Below are 16914 nucleotides of genomic sequence, written 5' to 3' on the forward strand. Positions count from 1 at the left end.
ACTGGCCTTGGAGCTCAGCCTGGAACCAAATGCCCCGTGGCCGGGGACTCTCCCAGGCTGGCTCCAGAACGTCTCCAGATCCTCTCTTGGGGCAGGAGCCGCTTCTGATCACGGTCCAGAAAAAAGAGCCGTGAGGGATCCGGATGGAGGTCTGGGCTCTCTGGTCCTCTTCTCCAGCAGGGCTGGGCCAGGGAGGCTGGGGCTTGAGAGGGGTCCCACAGGGCACACAGCAAACTCCTGCAGAGGGAGGAAAAAGAAGACAAAACACCCCCTTTCTAGAGTTTTTAGAAGCTCCTTTTTTTATGGATGTCTAAGAGGAAGGTGACTCTGAGGAGAAGACAGAATGTCCATCATGTGGGGTTCTTGGTGCTCTCTGAGCTTATTGCTAGCTGCCTTCTTCCTCCTCCTCCTCCCTGCAAACCCCTCCCCCCTTCTAGCAGTAATGATGCTCCTAGCTGGCTGAAGGAGCATCTGCAAGAAAACCACCAAGCTCAGAGAGCACCAAGGACCCCACAGTCCTCCCCCTCCTCTCCCCAATCCCCCCCCCTTCTAGCACTGATGATGTTCCCTAGATGGACCGTGAAACAGCCAAGCTCAGAGAGCACCAGGGAGCCCACAGTTCAGCCCTCAGTTGCAGATGTTCCCTTCTGTTCATGCCCTTCGTGTTTGACGGCTTCTCAAGAAATGTGGCAAGAAACACCAGCCGTTTATAGATTTTAAGAAGTAGGACTGGCCAATTGAGATGATCCCTTCCTTCCAATGCACCACTGCAGAAGCACATGGCAGTCTCAAAGGGGGTTGGCCTTCCTCCCTCCCTCCCTCCCTTCTTTCCTTCCCCTTTTTCCTTCCTTCCTTCCTTTCAATTTTTCCTCCCTCCCTCCCTTCCATCCATCCATCCATCAGCAATGAAAGGCCTTTCCTACCCATGGCTCTGTGTGTGTGTGTGTGTGTGTGTGTGTGTGTGTGTGTGTGTCACTCACACGAAGTTGATGGGCTCCTCAGCTGCCGTCTTAATATAGTCCTCAGGACAGCTTCCAAGATCCAATTTGAGCCTCTCTCCAAATCCTCTCCTCCAAGATCGGTTTTCTCCTGTCCGTCACGTCGTTAAGGAGACCCGTTAGCATTCAGAACCCAGTTTTCCCCCCTCGTTTTACCCCCAGGCCACTTTCTGTCTGTGAGACCATCGTTCTGCGAGGTTGCTGAAAAGGTGTGGAGAAGGAAGACCCTTGGGCTGCGAAAGAGAAGAGGCCGTGGCTGGGTGGGGGAATCCTGGGAGTGGACGTCCACAGGCCTTAAAGGGGCTCTAAGCCAAGCGGGTGGGTCTCCCTCTCCACGGCCATCCTGGAGACCCGCGAAGGCCTCCCTGCAGCCTGTGTGGAGGTTGTGCCGGTTGCCCTTTGAGGTACCTGAGCTCCTCCCTCAGGTTTTTCTGCTGGGCATCAGTGCTTTTCCTCCTTCCCTCACAACCCCTTTCCAAAATTTATGCACACAGAAATTATTTCTGATTTTGTGGCAGTTTAGTAGTTTTGATTCTCCTTTTCTGTGTGTTGTTTCAGTATGTTGACATAGGAAGCAGGAGAATTCCACGTTGAGGTGGGCCCTCTGGGTGGGTGGGTGGGTGGGTGGGCGGGGGTGCCAACGTGCCACACTCGGGGTTTCCTACTAAGAACTGGAACTCTTGATTGAGCTGTGCCAGGAAGGAGAAAGAAGGAAGAAGGGAGGAAAGGAAGAAGGGAAAGAAGAGGGAGGGAGGGAGGGAAAGAAAGAAGGAACTAAGGAAGGAAGGCAGAGCCCATTTGCTTGTCTCCTGGTTCCTCCTGCTCCCCCTGCAGTTGCCTTAGCAGCCCCTGGACTCCTGGCTTCCCAGAAGACCCCCACACCAGCAGCAGCAGCAGCAGCAGCTCCGCCTGGCTGCCGCCTCTTCCTGGGGCCCTTGGAAGCTGGACTTTGTGGCCTGGCAGGAGGGATCATTTTCTTTCCTGAGCTAAATATACCCGGCAGCAGCTGGTTCCTCTGCCTGCTTCCCTGGGGGAGATCAGGGCTGCTGCGAGCTGCATGGAGGGTCTGGATGACATTGCCAGGCTCCAGGTGGAGGTCACGGGCTCTGCTGGGGAGGGGGGCTGGGGCTGCAGGGAAGCAGGTCTGCACCTCCGCTTTGCCCCCCTGGCTTGGCTGCAAGGCTCAAGTGGAGCCTTCCGAGATCTTGGACCGTCTTGGGGAGTTTCATCTCTAACCTTCTCGCCTTTCTCTCTGCTTAGAACCCTGGCCTTGGCTCTCTGCAAAGGTCACTGTATGGCCCGGATTGTCTCCATCGCTCTTCCTAGGCCTTGGAACTCCGGAGGGGGCTCTTTGGAGGGCCAGCCGGCCAGAGAAAGAATCAGAATAGAATAGAGCTGGAAGGGCCCAAGGCACGCCCCTCCCCCCAGACATTTTCCCACAAGGTCCATCCTAGAACATAGGATAACAGAGCTGGCAGGGACCTTGGAGGTCTTCTAGTCCAACCCCCTGTCCAAGCAGGAGACCCTGTGCCATTTCAGACAAGTGCCTGTCCAGTCTCTTAAAAACCTCCAGTGATGGAGCACTTCTGAAGGCAGCTTCCACTGGTTGATTGTTCTCCCTGCCAGGAAATTTCTTCTTAGTTCCAGGTTGCTTCTCTCTTTGGTGAGTTTCCATCTTTTCTCGTCCTGCCTTCTGGTGCTTTGGAGAATAGGTTGAGCCCCTCCTCTTCTTTGGGGCAGCCCCTCAAATCCTGGAAGGCTGCTATCATGTCACCCCTAGTCTTCCTTTTCTCTAGACTGGCCAAACCCAAATCCTGCAAGGGTTCTTCCTATGTTTTAGCCTCCAGGCCTTTAATCATCCTGCTTGCTCTTCTCTGCACTTTTTCCAAAGTCTCAACGTCTCTTTTGTGATGGGACCAAAACTGGATTCAGGATTCCAGGTGTGGCCTTACGAAGGCTTTACAAAGTGGTGCCAACACTTCCCGTGACTTTGATTCTATGCTTCTATTTATTTTTGATTCTATTTATACAACCCAGGATTGTTGTATTCGCTTTTTTGGCTGCTGCCGCACATGGCCGGCTCTGTCTGAGTGATCGTCCACTAGGAAAGGATCCCTCAAGCTGCACCAGGGGCTCTTGTGCGTGTTCAGCCCTGGGAGACTTCCGTTGCAATTAGCTGCTTGTTTTCTCCAGCCCACCCTGTGGTTCCCTTTATTGCTGTGGTTGTGAACACAGCACCCTCCGTGCTTGTGGCATCCGGGGGGGTTTTTTTGTTTTCTTTTTGACACTCTTAGTTTGACTTTGCTTTTTTTTCAAGTCCAAGAGTTTGGGAGTTGTGATAAGCAGCAGGAAATGGTGTCACACATCTTTTGCCTCAGTTTTTTTCTTAACTGCTTTCTGGGTGCTTTTTTTAAAAAAATGCAAATGTTTTTGTAATGAAGTTTGCTTAAAAGGCACAGCCACACAATGCCTTGTGTCTGTCTCTGGTGGGCATCCCAGTTTTCAACTCGGCCCCTTGAGCCTAAAGCAACTCCCGTGAGGTGCAAACAACCAGGTGCACACAGGTAGAGTTCAAACTTCATCACTTTATTTATTTTCTGCCTGTAATACAGGAATCTCCCCAGATTGTGGCAGCTTTCGCCTGAGGATGGCCAGATAGAGCTCTAGAGGAGGGCTGTCCAATCTTGGCCACTCTTGTGGACTTCAATTCCCAGAATTCCCCAGACAGCTAGATGGGAGAAGGGTTTGTTCTCTGTTTACATACAAGTGGCCTTCCCTGCCAGTGTAACTCCAATCAGGAAACTACCAACTCAGACAAGCAATAAACAACAAGAAGGAACCACCAAGAACTCTCCCACATGTATAAAATGAGAGCAAACCCTTCTTCCTTCTAGCACTGATGATGTTACCCAGTTGGGTCATGAAACATCTACAAGAGGCCCACAGTTCTCCTCCTCCTCCTCCTCCTCCTCTACTGCTCCACAAACCCCGTCCCCTCTTAACCCTGATGATGTTCCCTAGTTGGGCCACGAAACGCCTGCAAGAAAACCACTGAGTTCAGAGAGCCCCAAGGAGCCCCAAAGTTCAACCCTGAGCTCCAAAGGTTCCCTTCTATTGGCTCTTCTGGTGTCTCCACCCACCCCTCTCATAAGGTCATCCCATTGGACGGAACATGAGGTCACCAAGTCACTGATTCCTCAGCCCACTTACCCATGTAGGTGGCTGGGTCCTTTCCCCCCAACTTCTCCACCTGTGTCCCCATCTTTTACCCTTATTTATTAATTAATTAATTAATTAATTCATTCATTCATTCATTCATTCATTCATTCATTCATTCATTCATTCATTTATTTATTTATTTATTTATTTATTTATTTATTTATTTATTATATTTATATATCGCCCTTCTCCCGAAGGACTTGGGGCGGTGAACAGCCAACAGATAAAACACAAGAAACACAAAATTTAAAAACAATATTAAAATCCGATTAAATTAATTTGGCCCACAATTAAAAGCACCCCTGTATTAAAACCCATAATTAAGCAGTTTAAAAATTAAAACAATTTAAAAGAGTTAGGCCAGCCCGGCTTGTTGGAACAGATACGTCTTTAGGGCACAGCGAAAGGTGCGTAGATCCGGGATCCGCCGTATCTCCGGGGGCAGCTCATTCCAGAGGGTAGGTGCCACCATAGAGAAGGCTCTCCCCCTGGGGGCCGCCAGTAGGCATTGTTTGACCGAGGAGCCCCTCTCTGTGGGAGCGTACTGGTCGGTGGGAGGCTATCGGTGGCGGAAGGCGGTCTCATAAATACCCAGGTCCTAAGCCATGGAGCACTCTAAAGGTGGTAACCAACACCTTGAAGCGCACCCGGAAGACCACCGGAAGACATGATTACCTTGGGAGGGGCCTTGGGGCTCTACCCCCTGCTCAGGCATGGAAACCGTAGAGCAGTGATGGCGAACCTTTTCCACACCAAGTGCCAAAAAGGGAGAACCTCGTGTGCGCCCGTCAGGGCCGTGACCAGGAGGAGGAGCTGCCAGGGGGCATGCGCACACCGGATAAGGTACTTCTGGTTTCCCGCGTGTGCATGCGTGCCAGCCAGCCAGCCAGCCAGTCTTCCGGTTACTGCCGCGCCTGTGCACACGGCGATCAGCTGGTCGGCGCTGGTCTGCTGGTCACGCCGATAAACGGAAGACCAGCTCTTCTGATTTTCAGCACTGCCACTTGCACAAAGGCCAGCTGATCGTCGTGCGTGCATGCGTGCCAGAAACCCGGAAGAGGAACAGGCAACACCGCGCGTGCCAGGCAACATAGCTCCATGTGCCACTTCGGGCACACGTGCCATAGGTTCTCCGTCACGGCCTTAGACCGTTCTGGACAAATGTCAGTCCAGTCTCTTCTTTAAAAACTCCAGCGATGGAGCAGCCACAACTTCTGACAGCACAAAAAGGACTCCGTTTATGGGCAGACCTTTTTCTGGGGCAGCCCCTCCCTCAGTGATGGAAGTCCCTCCTGGAATAATAGAATGACAGAGTTGGAAGGGACCTTGGAGGTCATCTAGTCCAACCCCTTGCTCCGGCAGGAGACCTGCCTAGACCATTCCAGACAGGCTCGCTTGTTTGCCTTGCACCAGTCCCTTCTTGCAAGGTTGCTGAGCCGTGGCAGCTGTTGGCAAGGGCAGAAGCAGCGAAAGGACGCAGGGGAATGAGACAGGTAGATGCTTCCACACACACACACACACACACACACACACACACACACACACACACCCAGCAGAGTTGGCTGCCATGGGGCAGGCGGATCTCCTGCAGGAAGCAGGTGGGGAAACGCAGGGCAGGTTTTCAGGCTAGCATTCGCAGCCCTTTCAATGTTTTGGTGAAATCCATTTGCATAATAACCAGGAAGGACCTTGGCCTCCAGCCTCCGGTTGGCAAGACGCTTTGCGAGGGGAGTCCTTTGCTAGGACGGACGTAAGTGGCTGACTCTGCCTGTCAGACCTGCCTCGACTTAGACATCTAGGAAAGAAAGACTCTTGACTCCGTTTAATTGAAGTGATAGATTCCTTTAGTAAAGTTAAGTGGTTGCAGTGAAAGTGAAGCTAGATCTAAATATCCCCATGCAAAGGTTACACTTTTCCCCCTTTCCCTGGCCCTCCCTACCCCCCCCCACCAGTCCATCCGTGTCCAATAGGATGCCTTTATGAGGCTTTGGGAACAGCTCGGAGCGTGGCACCTCTTAGTGCAGTTTTGCATTCAGTTCCCAGGCCAGGTGTCCTTGTTGGATGGTTTATTCCGGTTTGGCACCTCTGGTTCTCACCCCTCCCACCGATTGTCTTCTGCTTCCCAGGCCCCACGTGTTACCACCCCCAGATTCCTTCCTCCTCCTTTGCAATTTATGGGAGGATGGCCCCCGAAGTGAAGCACCTGAAGATGGCAGACCTGACCTTGCCTTTGTCTTTCTTTCCCAGTTCCTGCGGGAAGACCTGAATTACCACGACCCGACCATCAAGCACAGCACCTTCCACGGGGAGGACAAGCTCATTAGCGTGGAGGATCTTTGGAAAACCTGGAAGGTGTCGGAAGGTAAGCCCAGAGGGCACCCGCAGGAAAGAAATCCGGGCCTGCCAGGAAAGAACGCGGCGGCTGGCTCGGAACTCACCATCTCCTGACTGCAGGAAGAGGCTTCAGGAAGGGCTGCTTGGCCCCGAGGGCCCCAGGGAAATGCTGAGAAGGGGCAAGAGAAGAGATGGAGGTTCCCCCTCCCGCCCCCCCAAGAAAAGGCAATGGACAGGAAAGGCTTAGCATCCACTTTGGCTGTGGGGCCCTTGCTGCTCTCTTGAGTTTTGGTGCTTTTCTTGCAGACATTTCATGACCCAACTAGGAAACTTCATCAGTGTAAGGAGGGTACGTGTGGAGAGGAGGAGGAGGAGGACTGTGGGGTTCTTTGTGATCTTTGAGCTTTGTTCATGACCCAACAACATCATGACTGCTAGAATGGAGTGGGGTTTAATCTTGCTTATATACAGTAGCGTGGGTGTGGTTTCTCTTTCATCATTCCTTGATGAGGATTGTTTGTCTGGTGTTAATCCCTGCTTATCTGGTTGTGGGCTGCTGGAAACAATTTGTTCTGGTCTTTTTGTTTCCTTTGTAGCTTTTTGTTGTCTTGTTGAATGGTGTGTAAATGTGTGATTTATGACACCATAGGCACTGGCAATGATGACGATATCTAGTTTGGGTCATGGAATGTCTTCAAGAAAACCGCCAAGCTCAGAGAGCACCAAGGACCCCACGGTTCAACCCTGAGCTGCAGATACTCTCTTCCACTTATCCAGTCTGGTCTCTGCAGAAAGAGAAACCCATGTCAAGCGCGTGGGAAAATTAGGAAGTCCGGGCAGTTCCAATGAGTATAAAGTTTTATTGCAAGCTTAGGCTCTCTAGAAGAATCTCAACTATTAACTGTCAAAATGAATTGGCGGCAGATAAGAGTCAATGGAATTCAAGGTGGGCTGGGCGTAGATCTCTTGCGGGCACGAAGGGACTCGAGTCTGGTGAGGTGTTTGACCCTTCCCTCCCTCGGGCTCAGCCTGGTCATCTCCTACCACTCACGGCTGGGCAACAGGTTTGAGAAAGGAAGCTTCTCTCCAGCTGATGAGATGCAGGAGGCAACTTCCTACAGGGAGGTCACTCTCAACTCCTGCCCCCTGCCCTCCTCCTGCCCCCTCCCTCTCGTGGGCCTTGGTTTCCTCCGCTTCTTCCTCCTTCCTGACTCTGCTTCCCCAGCAGCTGCTTCTCTCCTCCCTCGAGGGAACCTGTTGCAGGACAGCGTGACTTGTTTCCGTTCATCACAGAACTGTTTGTTTTGAAACTTTGGACAATTGCTTTGGGAGGTGCTTGTTTTTTTTCAACCGTTTGGCAAGGTGTTTCATGCAACACAGCTGCCCGGGCAATGGGGAAGGACGGGCCAATAACGAATGTTTTTCAAGATGTCTTTTGGGGATCTCCTTAGTGGAGATGTACAGGCCAAGAGACTTGGGGTGATGTCACAGGAATGCCTTAAAGCAGGGCGTCTCTGACCCTGGCAACTTTAAGACCTGTGGACTCCATAGGGGGCTGAGGAATTCTGGGAGTTGAAGTCCACAGGCCTTAAAGTTGCCAAGATTGGAGACCCCTGCCTTAAAGAGGAAGCACAGGAGCAGCTGGGCGGGGTAGATAGGAGTGAGGGGATTGAGGAGGGCTTGGGGGGGTCTCTCTTCCTCTGGCCACGGAGGCTGACTCTGTCCCGCAGCTTTAGAGATTCATTCAGAGCGGAGGGGAGGGGAGGGAAGGGCTGAGCCTGGATGGAGGAGGAGGAGGAGGGCCATCTCTCCTGTGGGTGGCCCTCTCATTAGGGCAGCGGCAGACCGGTCGGCCACCCCCTCCCCATCATTTTCAGTGATGCCAAAAGGACTCTGAGCATCAGGGGGAGAGGCTCCCTCTTCAGTGAGACCTTTGAGCCTTTCAAAATCTGTTTCACAAATAAGTTCTTTTGCATGGGGTGACTTTTCTGTCCAACCCAGCCGGTCAGGCTGCCCCAGGACCAGGACCAGGTGCTGTGCCCAGAGGCTTGTGGAGACAGAGGGAAGCCCTCCAGGAACAAAGAGCAAGCCCTCCGTGCAGGCGTCTGGCTGACACGGGTGCTGAGAGCTTCCTCAGATAACACGGCTGCTCTCAGCCAACCCTCCTCCCTTATCCTGCTTTGGCTTCCCTTCGTCAAGCGCCAGGCTCTGCTGGAGCAGCCGGTTATCTGGGGGGCTCTAAGCCGGCTTGCGGCCGGATGCTCCTGGGCCCCTCCTGTCAGCACGTAAGAGAAAGGGTGCTGAAGCCCTGCAGGGAGGGCAGAGAAGGGCAACCAAGATTGCCAGAGGGGACCCAAGGCTAAAGCATACGAAGAAGGACGGTTTGCAGGAACTGGGCCTGTCTAGTTTAAGGAAAAGAAGGACCAGGGGGGACATGATATCAATCTTCCAGTACCTGAGGGGAGTTTGTTTTCGTTTTGGACTTGTAAGCCACCCAGCCAGTCATTGATTAAGATGGGCAGTTATAGAAATTAGATAGACGGACAAACAGATGGATGGATGGATGGATGGATGGATGGATAGATAGATAGATAGATAGATGATAGATAGATAGATAGATAGATAGATAGATAGATAGATAGATAGGGATGGATGGATGGATGGATGGATGGATGGATGGATGATAGACAGACGGATGTTTTGTGCTCCTAGAGTGCCCCCTGTCCCCCGCGGTGGGTGGGTGGAGCTTGTGCTGGGTGATGTAGACCTTAGTACCAATCCAGCCCAGCAATTCCCTCCCCCCCTTTTCCTTCCTGAAGGTGAATTCCGTGTGTTTATAGAGAGCTCAGGAGGGCCGAGGGGGAAAGGTCTTTGCTTCTCTGAGCCTGGTGACCGAGGCAGGTGAGGCCCCCAGCAGCTCATAAGCCCCGCCTGGGTAGATCCGCCTGGCCAGAGCAGTTCTAAGAGAGTGGCCAAAGACCCCTTGGCTGACTCTGCGCTCTTTCTGCTAAAGCTCAGCTCCTCCTCGCCTCCTTTGAAAGCAGCTGAAGCCCCCGTGGCCTCCGTCCAGCTGTGCCGGAGGGGGCAGAACAGCTGGAAAGCCCCTCTCCCCCCCCCAGGCATTCCTCCTTCGGGCAAAGGGGCTGAGCAAAGCCTCCTTTCTCTCTCGTGTTGGGGAGGGTGTGTGTGAGAATGAGCCTTTGGAGCCTGGGACTTTTCCTTTCTAAATGAGCTGCACAATTGCAAAAGTAAACACCGGCAGTTGTGGCCCTTGAAAGGAGCTGCTCCGTTTATTCTTAGGTTTATTTTCCTCCCCAAATTAGTCACAAATGCTTGTTTATTTTATGACAAGGTCAGAAAGGAGCATTCAAGCATTCAGCCTCCCAGGCTCTGCCCGCCTGGGCAGAAAAACTGCCAGTCCTTGACTTACGACCACAATTCAGCCCAAAATTTCTGTCGCTAAGGGAAACATTTGTTAAGTGAGTTTTGTCCCATTTTATGACCTACCTTGCCACATTTGTTAAGTGAATCACTGCAGTTGATAAATTAGCAACTTGGTTGTTAATTGAATCGGAAGGTTGCAAAAGGGGATCACGCGACCCCGGGACGCTGTGACGGTCATAAATGTGAATCAGTTGCTAAGCATCCGAATGTCAATCACGTGATCATGGGGATGCTGCAATGGTCGTAAGTGTGAAAAACGTTCATAAGTCACTCTTTTCAGTGTGGTTGCAACTTTGAACTGTTGTAAGTCGAGGACTGTCTGCAGTTTAATCGGCCCTTTCCAGATTCCTCTCCTTGGGATGAGGCTGCCCTGACTCTTGGGGTGCAACCTGCTCTTCTGGAACATAGAATGCGAGAGCTGAAAGGGACCTCGGAGGTCTTCTAGTCCAGCCCCCTGCTCAAGCAGGAGACCCTAGACTATGCTGGACCAATGGCTGTCCCGTCTCTTCTTGAAAACCTCCAGTGGTGGAGCAGCCACAACTTCTAGTGGCAAGCCGTTCCACTGGTTAATTTCTAGTTCTAGGTTGGATTTCTCTTATAAGTTTCCATCCGTTGCTTCTCGTCCTGCCTTCAGGGGCTTTGGAGGATAGGTGGACCCCCTCAAACCGGGATCATCCCAGGGCTCCAGCGTCCCTGCTTTTCCTCTGCTGGTAGGGAAAGCGACCAGACTGGGAGGGTCTCCACCACCTCCCGTCTCTCCCCCCCCCCCAGCCCTTTCTTCCTTCTCCCTGCTGAATAAATAAACAATAATAGAAGGGAATTTATACTTCAACATAGCAAGCCCTTACAGAGCAGAGCTGAACAATGGAGTGATCCAAATTAATGCTGACTGGGATGGGAGACCCCCGCAAGCCCACCCCCCCCACCCCCTGCCAAGGCTCTTGAAAAAAGATCTCCAAGGTGGCAGTGGCAATCTGCTCCCTCCTTTCCTTTCCTTTTCCTTTCCTTTCCTTTCCTTTCCTTTCCTTTCCTTTCCTTTCCTTTCCTTTCCTTTCCTTTCCTTTCCTTTCCTTTCCTTTCCTTTCCTTTCCTTTCCTTTCCTTTCCTTTCCTTTCCTTTCCTTTCCTTTCCTTTCCTTTCCTTTCCTTTCCTTTCCAGTTCAGGTGATAATGTTACCTAGTTTCTAAATGAAACGTCTGCAAGAAAACAACCAAGCTCCGAGAACCTCCCAACATTAAATATTGCCATTAAAATTAAGATACGAAGAAGCCAATATATGGCAGGGTGAAGATAGAATCTTCCCTTAAACCACCAGCCTACCCACCCACCCGCAGCATGACACACATTCCCATGGAGACCCCAGGCCAGCGGGCAAAACCAGGTTTGCCAAGAGGTAGTGGGCAGATCTCTCCTCATGGGGCACAGTGGCCCTCTTGTAAGGCTCTCTCCTGACTCCGGTTAGGGAGCCTGCCTGGGGGTGTCCCCTTCTTTCATTGACTCCGAATGTCCCGCCAGGTCGTGCATCCCTCTGGGTGTGAATTGAATACTTTATGTGGCCACGTGTGATTAGACACCCAAGGATTTTGTCTCTGATGCAGCAGCTCTCAGTGTACACACAAAGCAAGAGAACCATCAGCATCATATCAATCAGAGGACGGAGTAAAGAAGATCATAGAAAGGATAAATAATAATAATATTACAGGGTTGGTAAATGCACATAGACCTTAGGCAGCACTGTGAGAATCGGGGGGGGTGGGGGGTGGGGGGCTTCAGCCGAGGGACGGCAGGAGGGGGAATAACTTTGTGTGTGTCTCTCTCTCTGCTTCTTCTGCAGTCTACAACTGGACGGTGGAGGAAGTGGTGCAGTGGCTGATCACCTACGTGGAGCTCCCCCAGTACGAAGAGACCTTCCGGAAGCTTCAGCTCACGGGCCACGCCATGCCCAGGTCAGTCTGCCCTGCCGTGGCCCAGGATTCAGGGCGTCGGACCCAGAGAGGGGGAACGGATTCGGGGGTTGTGGCTTTGAGGGAGAGGGAGTTTTGGGGAGGCTGCTGGTGCTCCTGAGATACCCCGGGCTGCTTCTCAAAAAAAAAAACCATGATTTTTTTTCTCTTTTCGAACCAATGCTACTTTTATTTCATTTATTTTTTTATCACAGCTTTATTAGTTTTACAAATGGCTCAAGGCGACACAGATACCCAACATTCTTCCTCCGATTTTCCCACAACAACAGCCCTGTGAGGTGGGCTGGACTGTGAGAATGGGAGTGGCCCAAAGTCACCCAGCCGGCTCTCATACCTAAGGCGGGACTAGAACTCTCCGTCTCCTGGTTTCTGGACCAGCACCTGAACCGTTGGACCAACTGGCTCTTCTCTTCTTCTGCTGTTTTTTTGTCCATGGTTGCCCATGTGTAGAGTTTGAACCCTTGGCCAAGGAAGTCCCCTTTGCCGAGAAATCTGCAGTTCATTTTCCAGATCAGGGCTCTAACAATACTAAATATATAGAAATACCAAAAGCAAATACAGTTGAATATGAAAGTAAACAAGATTTTGTTTTTTCTATCTGGCGTTATCCCATATAAAACAAACTTTGATCCTTGGATGGATGGATGGATTTAAAAAATACCTTAATTCTTTTCAACACCCCAAAATCTGTGTGATCTTTTCATACGTAATGCAGAATCCCTTACCTTTTGCCACTCTTGGAATCTCTTATGAAATCCTCCTTTCCCTGGGTCTGAGAAAATGCTGCTTGGAAGTTAAAGGAGCTTTGGAGCACAGAAACCCCCAGTGAGATCGATTAAACTTAATAAAGGAACATGAAACGTGCAAAATTTACTTGCATGCCTGTCCCAGAATCTCTGTTTCCAGACTTCCGCTGGGGATTTGCACAGCCGAAGGGATCAAACTGAGAAAGTTCGGGAGGGTGTGATTGCCAAGAACCACAAGGAAAAAGCCTCTTTTGCTATAGCAGGGGTATCCTGCTGGCTGGGGAATTCTGGGAGCTGAAGTCCACACCTCTTAAAGTTGCCAAGGTTGGACAGCCTTGTGCTACAGGAAAGGGGGTAAGGCTGGAGGTTCTGCAACCTGCTGTTCTCCAGTCCCGAAAGAAGCCACGACATCTTCAGGGCCATCAGGTGAGAAGGTGCCTTCAAGACCAGTTGACTGCAGAAGATCTGGCAGGATTGGGGTGTGTGGTCTGGAGACCCAAGGCTGCCTTTGCTTCAGCCAACTTTCCCTGGAAAATAATTGCCGTCCCTTGGACCACTCGCCTTTCCTAGTGAGGGAGGTTATCCCGCCGGAAGCCACACCTGCTTGGCTAGATCTGCATCTCCTCCATCGTTGTGGAAGCTAGACAGGTCTTCCCACCTGTCTCCTCTCTTCCATGCAGTTGAGGTGCTAGAGGGCAGGTCTTGGATTTGGCAACTCTGCAGAGACCCCCGGTATGGACCTTACCTCTTTTATGAAGTCCCATTCAGATGTTGCCTTCAAGACCTTGAGAAGAACCTGGAAACGGCTTCTAATCTTGTTCCTGTGACCAGCAGCACACCTGAACTGATGCTCTGGAGGTCCTTGGTGCTCTCTGAGCTTAGTGGTTTTCTTGCAGTTGTTTCATGACCGAACTAGGTAACATCATCAGTGCTAGAAGGTTGTGTAGAACGTTCATGACTCAACTGGTTCTACAAAACCTTCTAGCACTGATGATGTTATTTAGTTTGGTCATGAAATCATGTGCAAGAAAAGCACCAAGCTCAGAGAGCACTAAGGGCCCCACAGTCCTCCTCCTCCTCCTGCTCCTTATCTCTGGGAAAAAAAACCCTCCTTTCTAGCACAAATGATGTCACCTAGTTGAGTAATGACATACCTGCAAGAAAACCACCAGGCTTACCAGGTCCCACAGTTGAACCCTGAGCTACAAATATTCTTCTGAGCAGATTCTATTGAGGGAAATTGAGGTGCCGCCTTTTGCCAGCCTGACCTTCCCTCTTCCTTAGATGCACAACTCTCTCGCTCTTCCTTGCAGGTTGGCAGTCACCAACGCCACCCTGTCAGGGATGGTTCTGAAGATGACCGACAGGAGCCACCGGCAGAAGCTGCAGCTGAAAGCCTTGGACACCGTCCTCTTCGGCCCGCCTCTCTGTGAGTGACCCTACAGCGTCCCAGGGTGCTAGGAGGCTGGGAGTGTGTGTGTGTGTGTGTGTATGGTGTGTGTGTGTGTGTGTGTATGGGGGGTGTGTGTGTGTGTGTAGGTGGGGGGGGGTTGGACTTTCACTCCCAGCGTCCTGAGCTGAGCAGGCCAAGGAGTTGTGGGAACGTTAGTTCGAGCAATTTGAAGGCTGGAATGGATTTCCCAGCAGCCCTGAAGCGGGGTGACCTCCCTCCTTGTGGCTTGGCTGAGGCATTTCTGAGGAAGTGTGACCGGTTGTGAGTGTGATCACAACTCTTTGAGGTTTGCAGCGACCGCTGTGACTCTTCTGTGTTGCTGAGGGGGAGGGGGAGGAGAAAATGCCTGAAGGCTGCCCCTCCGCGGTGGGACCTCTTTGTCCTGGGGACGGGCCCAGTTGTCTACGCAATTAGGTGGCAAACCTGGTTTCTGCCTTTTGCAAAAAAGGTTGCGAAAATTTTACAACCGTCAACGATTTGCGACAGTGACAGGCAGGCTTCGTTCCAGTTGTAAGTCAGGGACGACCTGTGGCTCAGGGTTCTTATTTATTTATTTTATTGATTAAATTTATACACTGCCTATCCTGCAGTTAAGGGAGGGGGCTTTGGCTAAGCCTCCTGTTCAGGAAGCCCTCGACTTACAACCATTCGTTTAGTGACCAAAGCTACAAACACACTGAAAAAAGTGACCGTTTTTCACACTTTCACCACCGTTGCAGCATCCCCCGTCTCACGTGATCAAAAGTCAGGTGCTTGGGCAACTGGTTCATATTTACGACGGTCGCAGAGTCCCAGGGTCACGCGATCCCCTTTTGCGGCCTTCAGATAAGCAAAGTCAACGGGGAAGCCAGATTCACTTAACAACCGGGTCACTAACTTAATAAGTGTACTGATTCACTTAATGGTGTTAAGAAAGATCGTACAATGAGGCAAAACTCACTTAATTGTTCTTCTTAGCCACAGAAATCGTGGTCGTAAGTCAAAGAGTAAACACAGTGGGAATTTTGCTTTTGTTTTGTTTCCTAGTTGCATTATCTGAGGTGTGTCTTTGTATTTGTGTTGGAACTCACGTTTTTCCTGGTTGTTTTTTCTATTTTATCACCATGAGGCCATCAGTACAGAAGGAAACAGGACCAGTGAGAGTGGAGTTCATGAGGCCATCAGTACAGAAGGAAACAGGACCAGTGAGAGTGGAGTTTCTTTTATGGTTTTTGAGAAAAGGACGAGCAGTCTAATCCGTTGGAACTCATTCACGGCATATTTGATGCTTTCAGACTTAATGTAGTGTCTTACTCTGTGTGTGTGTGTGTGTGTGTGTGTGTGTGTGTGTATATTAAAGGAATAGTTTAGGGGAAGGAGAGAGAGCCCTCTAATGCAGGGGTCCCTAACCTCGGCAACTTTAAGCCTGTCAGACTTCAGCTCCCAGTTGGCTGGGGAATTCTGGGAGTCGAAGTCCGCCAGGCTTAAAGCTGCCAAGGTTGGAGACCCCTGCTCTAATGGGATTATTACTGCATCTGTATATTCTTCTAATGCTGAGGGATTTCTCTCCTTGTGGGGTTGTGTATATAATGGCTTATGAGTCCTTCACTGCTTTGACGATCTGTTTAAAATACGAGCAGATGTCTTGGTCCTTTCTTTTTCATTTTATGTGTTTATTTGCTGTTTTAGCTGGAGCACTTCATTCCAGCTCTCTACACCAGCGTTTCTCAACCCAGGGCCCTCGAAGACCTGGGGAATCTGGGAGTGGAAGTCCACACCTCTTAAAGGGCCCTGTGTTGGGAAACGCTGCTCCATCTACCTCAGGGCTGTCAAACTCAAGGCCTGAGGGCCGGATCCAGCCCACGGGGCCATCCTGGAAAATGTAAGGGGCCGGCCCGCATGGCTTCGGCCCGGTCTACCCAATGCGAAGAGGAAACATCGGGCCAGTAAGCTAGCCACACCCATCCAGTCGGTCATGCCCCCCTCCAGCCCCTCCCCCAGGTCAACCACAGCCCTCAATGAAATTTTGACACCCCTGATCTACATCAACAGTTGGAAGGAAGGAAGGAAGGAAGAAAGGAAGGAAGGAAGGAAGGAAGGAAGGAAGGAAGGAAGGGCTGGTTATGTGATCAGAATTCAGGCCCTTGGCCAGTGGCGTGTACCCACGGTTGCAGCATCCCAGAGTCATGTCGTCTTTTGTGACCTTCTGAGGAGCAACGTCAGTGGGGAAGCCGGATCCATTGAACAACTTAGCTTAAACTCTGTGGCAAAAGAGGGGGGTACTTTGGGGCAAAACTCACTTGTTAACAAATGCCTGGCTTAGCAGCAGAAAGGTTGGGCTCAATTGCGGTCATAGGTCGAGGACTACCTGTCTAACGGCATGATGTACTGGCACCCTTGGCAAAAGCAGGCCTACTTTCACAAAGGACTCCAGCAGAGCAGAGCAAAACTCCAGGGGTCTCGCCAGACGGAGACCCAAGCTAGGTGAGCCCCTCTCTTCAGATGCTCCTTCACGGAAGGTCAGCCGGAGCCGGTTCCTCCTTCTTGGGGTTTCCTCTGCTCGGCCACAAGCCAGGAAGGAAGGCGTCCATCTTCCCCGGCTGAGCTCACGTTGGCCGCCTTTGACAGAGGTTGCTCCATTGTGAGGAGGAGTTGAAACTGGTCCCAGCAAGCTGGCAAGCGGAGGGGCTGGGCTGCTGCTTCTTGGGAACCTTCTCTCGCATTGTGCGTGTGTGTTTCACAACATGTGAACAAGAAGCAACAGGTGGAAGACTGTC

At 51.3% G+C, this 16914-nt stretch overlaps 1 protein-coding gene across 4 annotated transcripts in view; it reads left to right on the top strand.

Moving 5' to 3' along the window:
• Positions 1 to 16914, top strand: part of STIM1 (stromal interaction molecule 1) — a 55181-nt gene that overhangs the window by 26622 nt on the left and 11645 nt on the right. For all 4 annotated transcript variants that reach the window (XM_070943087.1, XM_070943090.1, XM_070943089.1 and 1 more), the window contains exons 3-5: positions 6465 to 6579; positions 11830 to 11941; positions 14019 to 14134. In XM_070943087.1, the coding sequence (XP_070799188.1) occupies positions 6465 to 6579; positions 11830 to 11941; positions 14019 to 14134 (343 nt within the window). The remainder of the gene's footprint in view (positions 1 to 6464; positions 6580 to 11829; positions 11942 to 14018; positions 14135 to 16914) is intronic.

This window comes from Pituophis catenifer, unplaced genomic scaffold, assembly GCF_029215685.1.
Source record: "Pituophis catenifer annectens isolate HBS135680 unplaced genomic scaffold, rPitCat1.0.hap2 SCAF_4, whole genome shotgun sequence".
NCBI lineage: Eukaryota > Metazoa > Chordata > Lepidosauria > Squamata > Colubridae > Pituophis > Pituophis catenifer.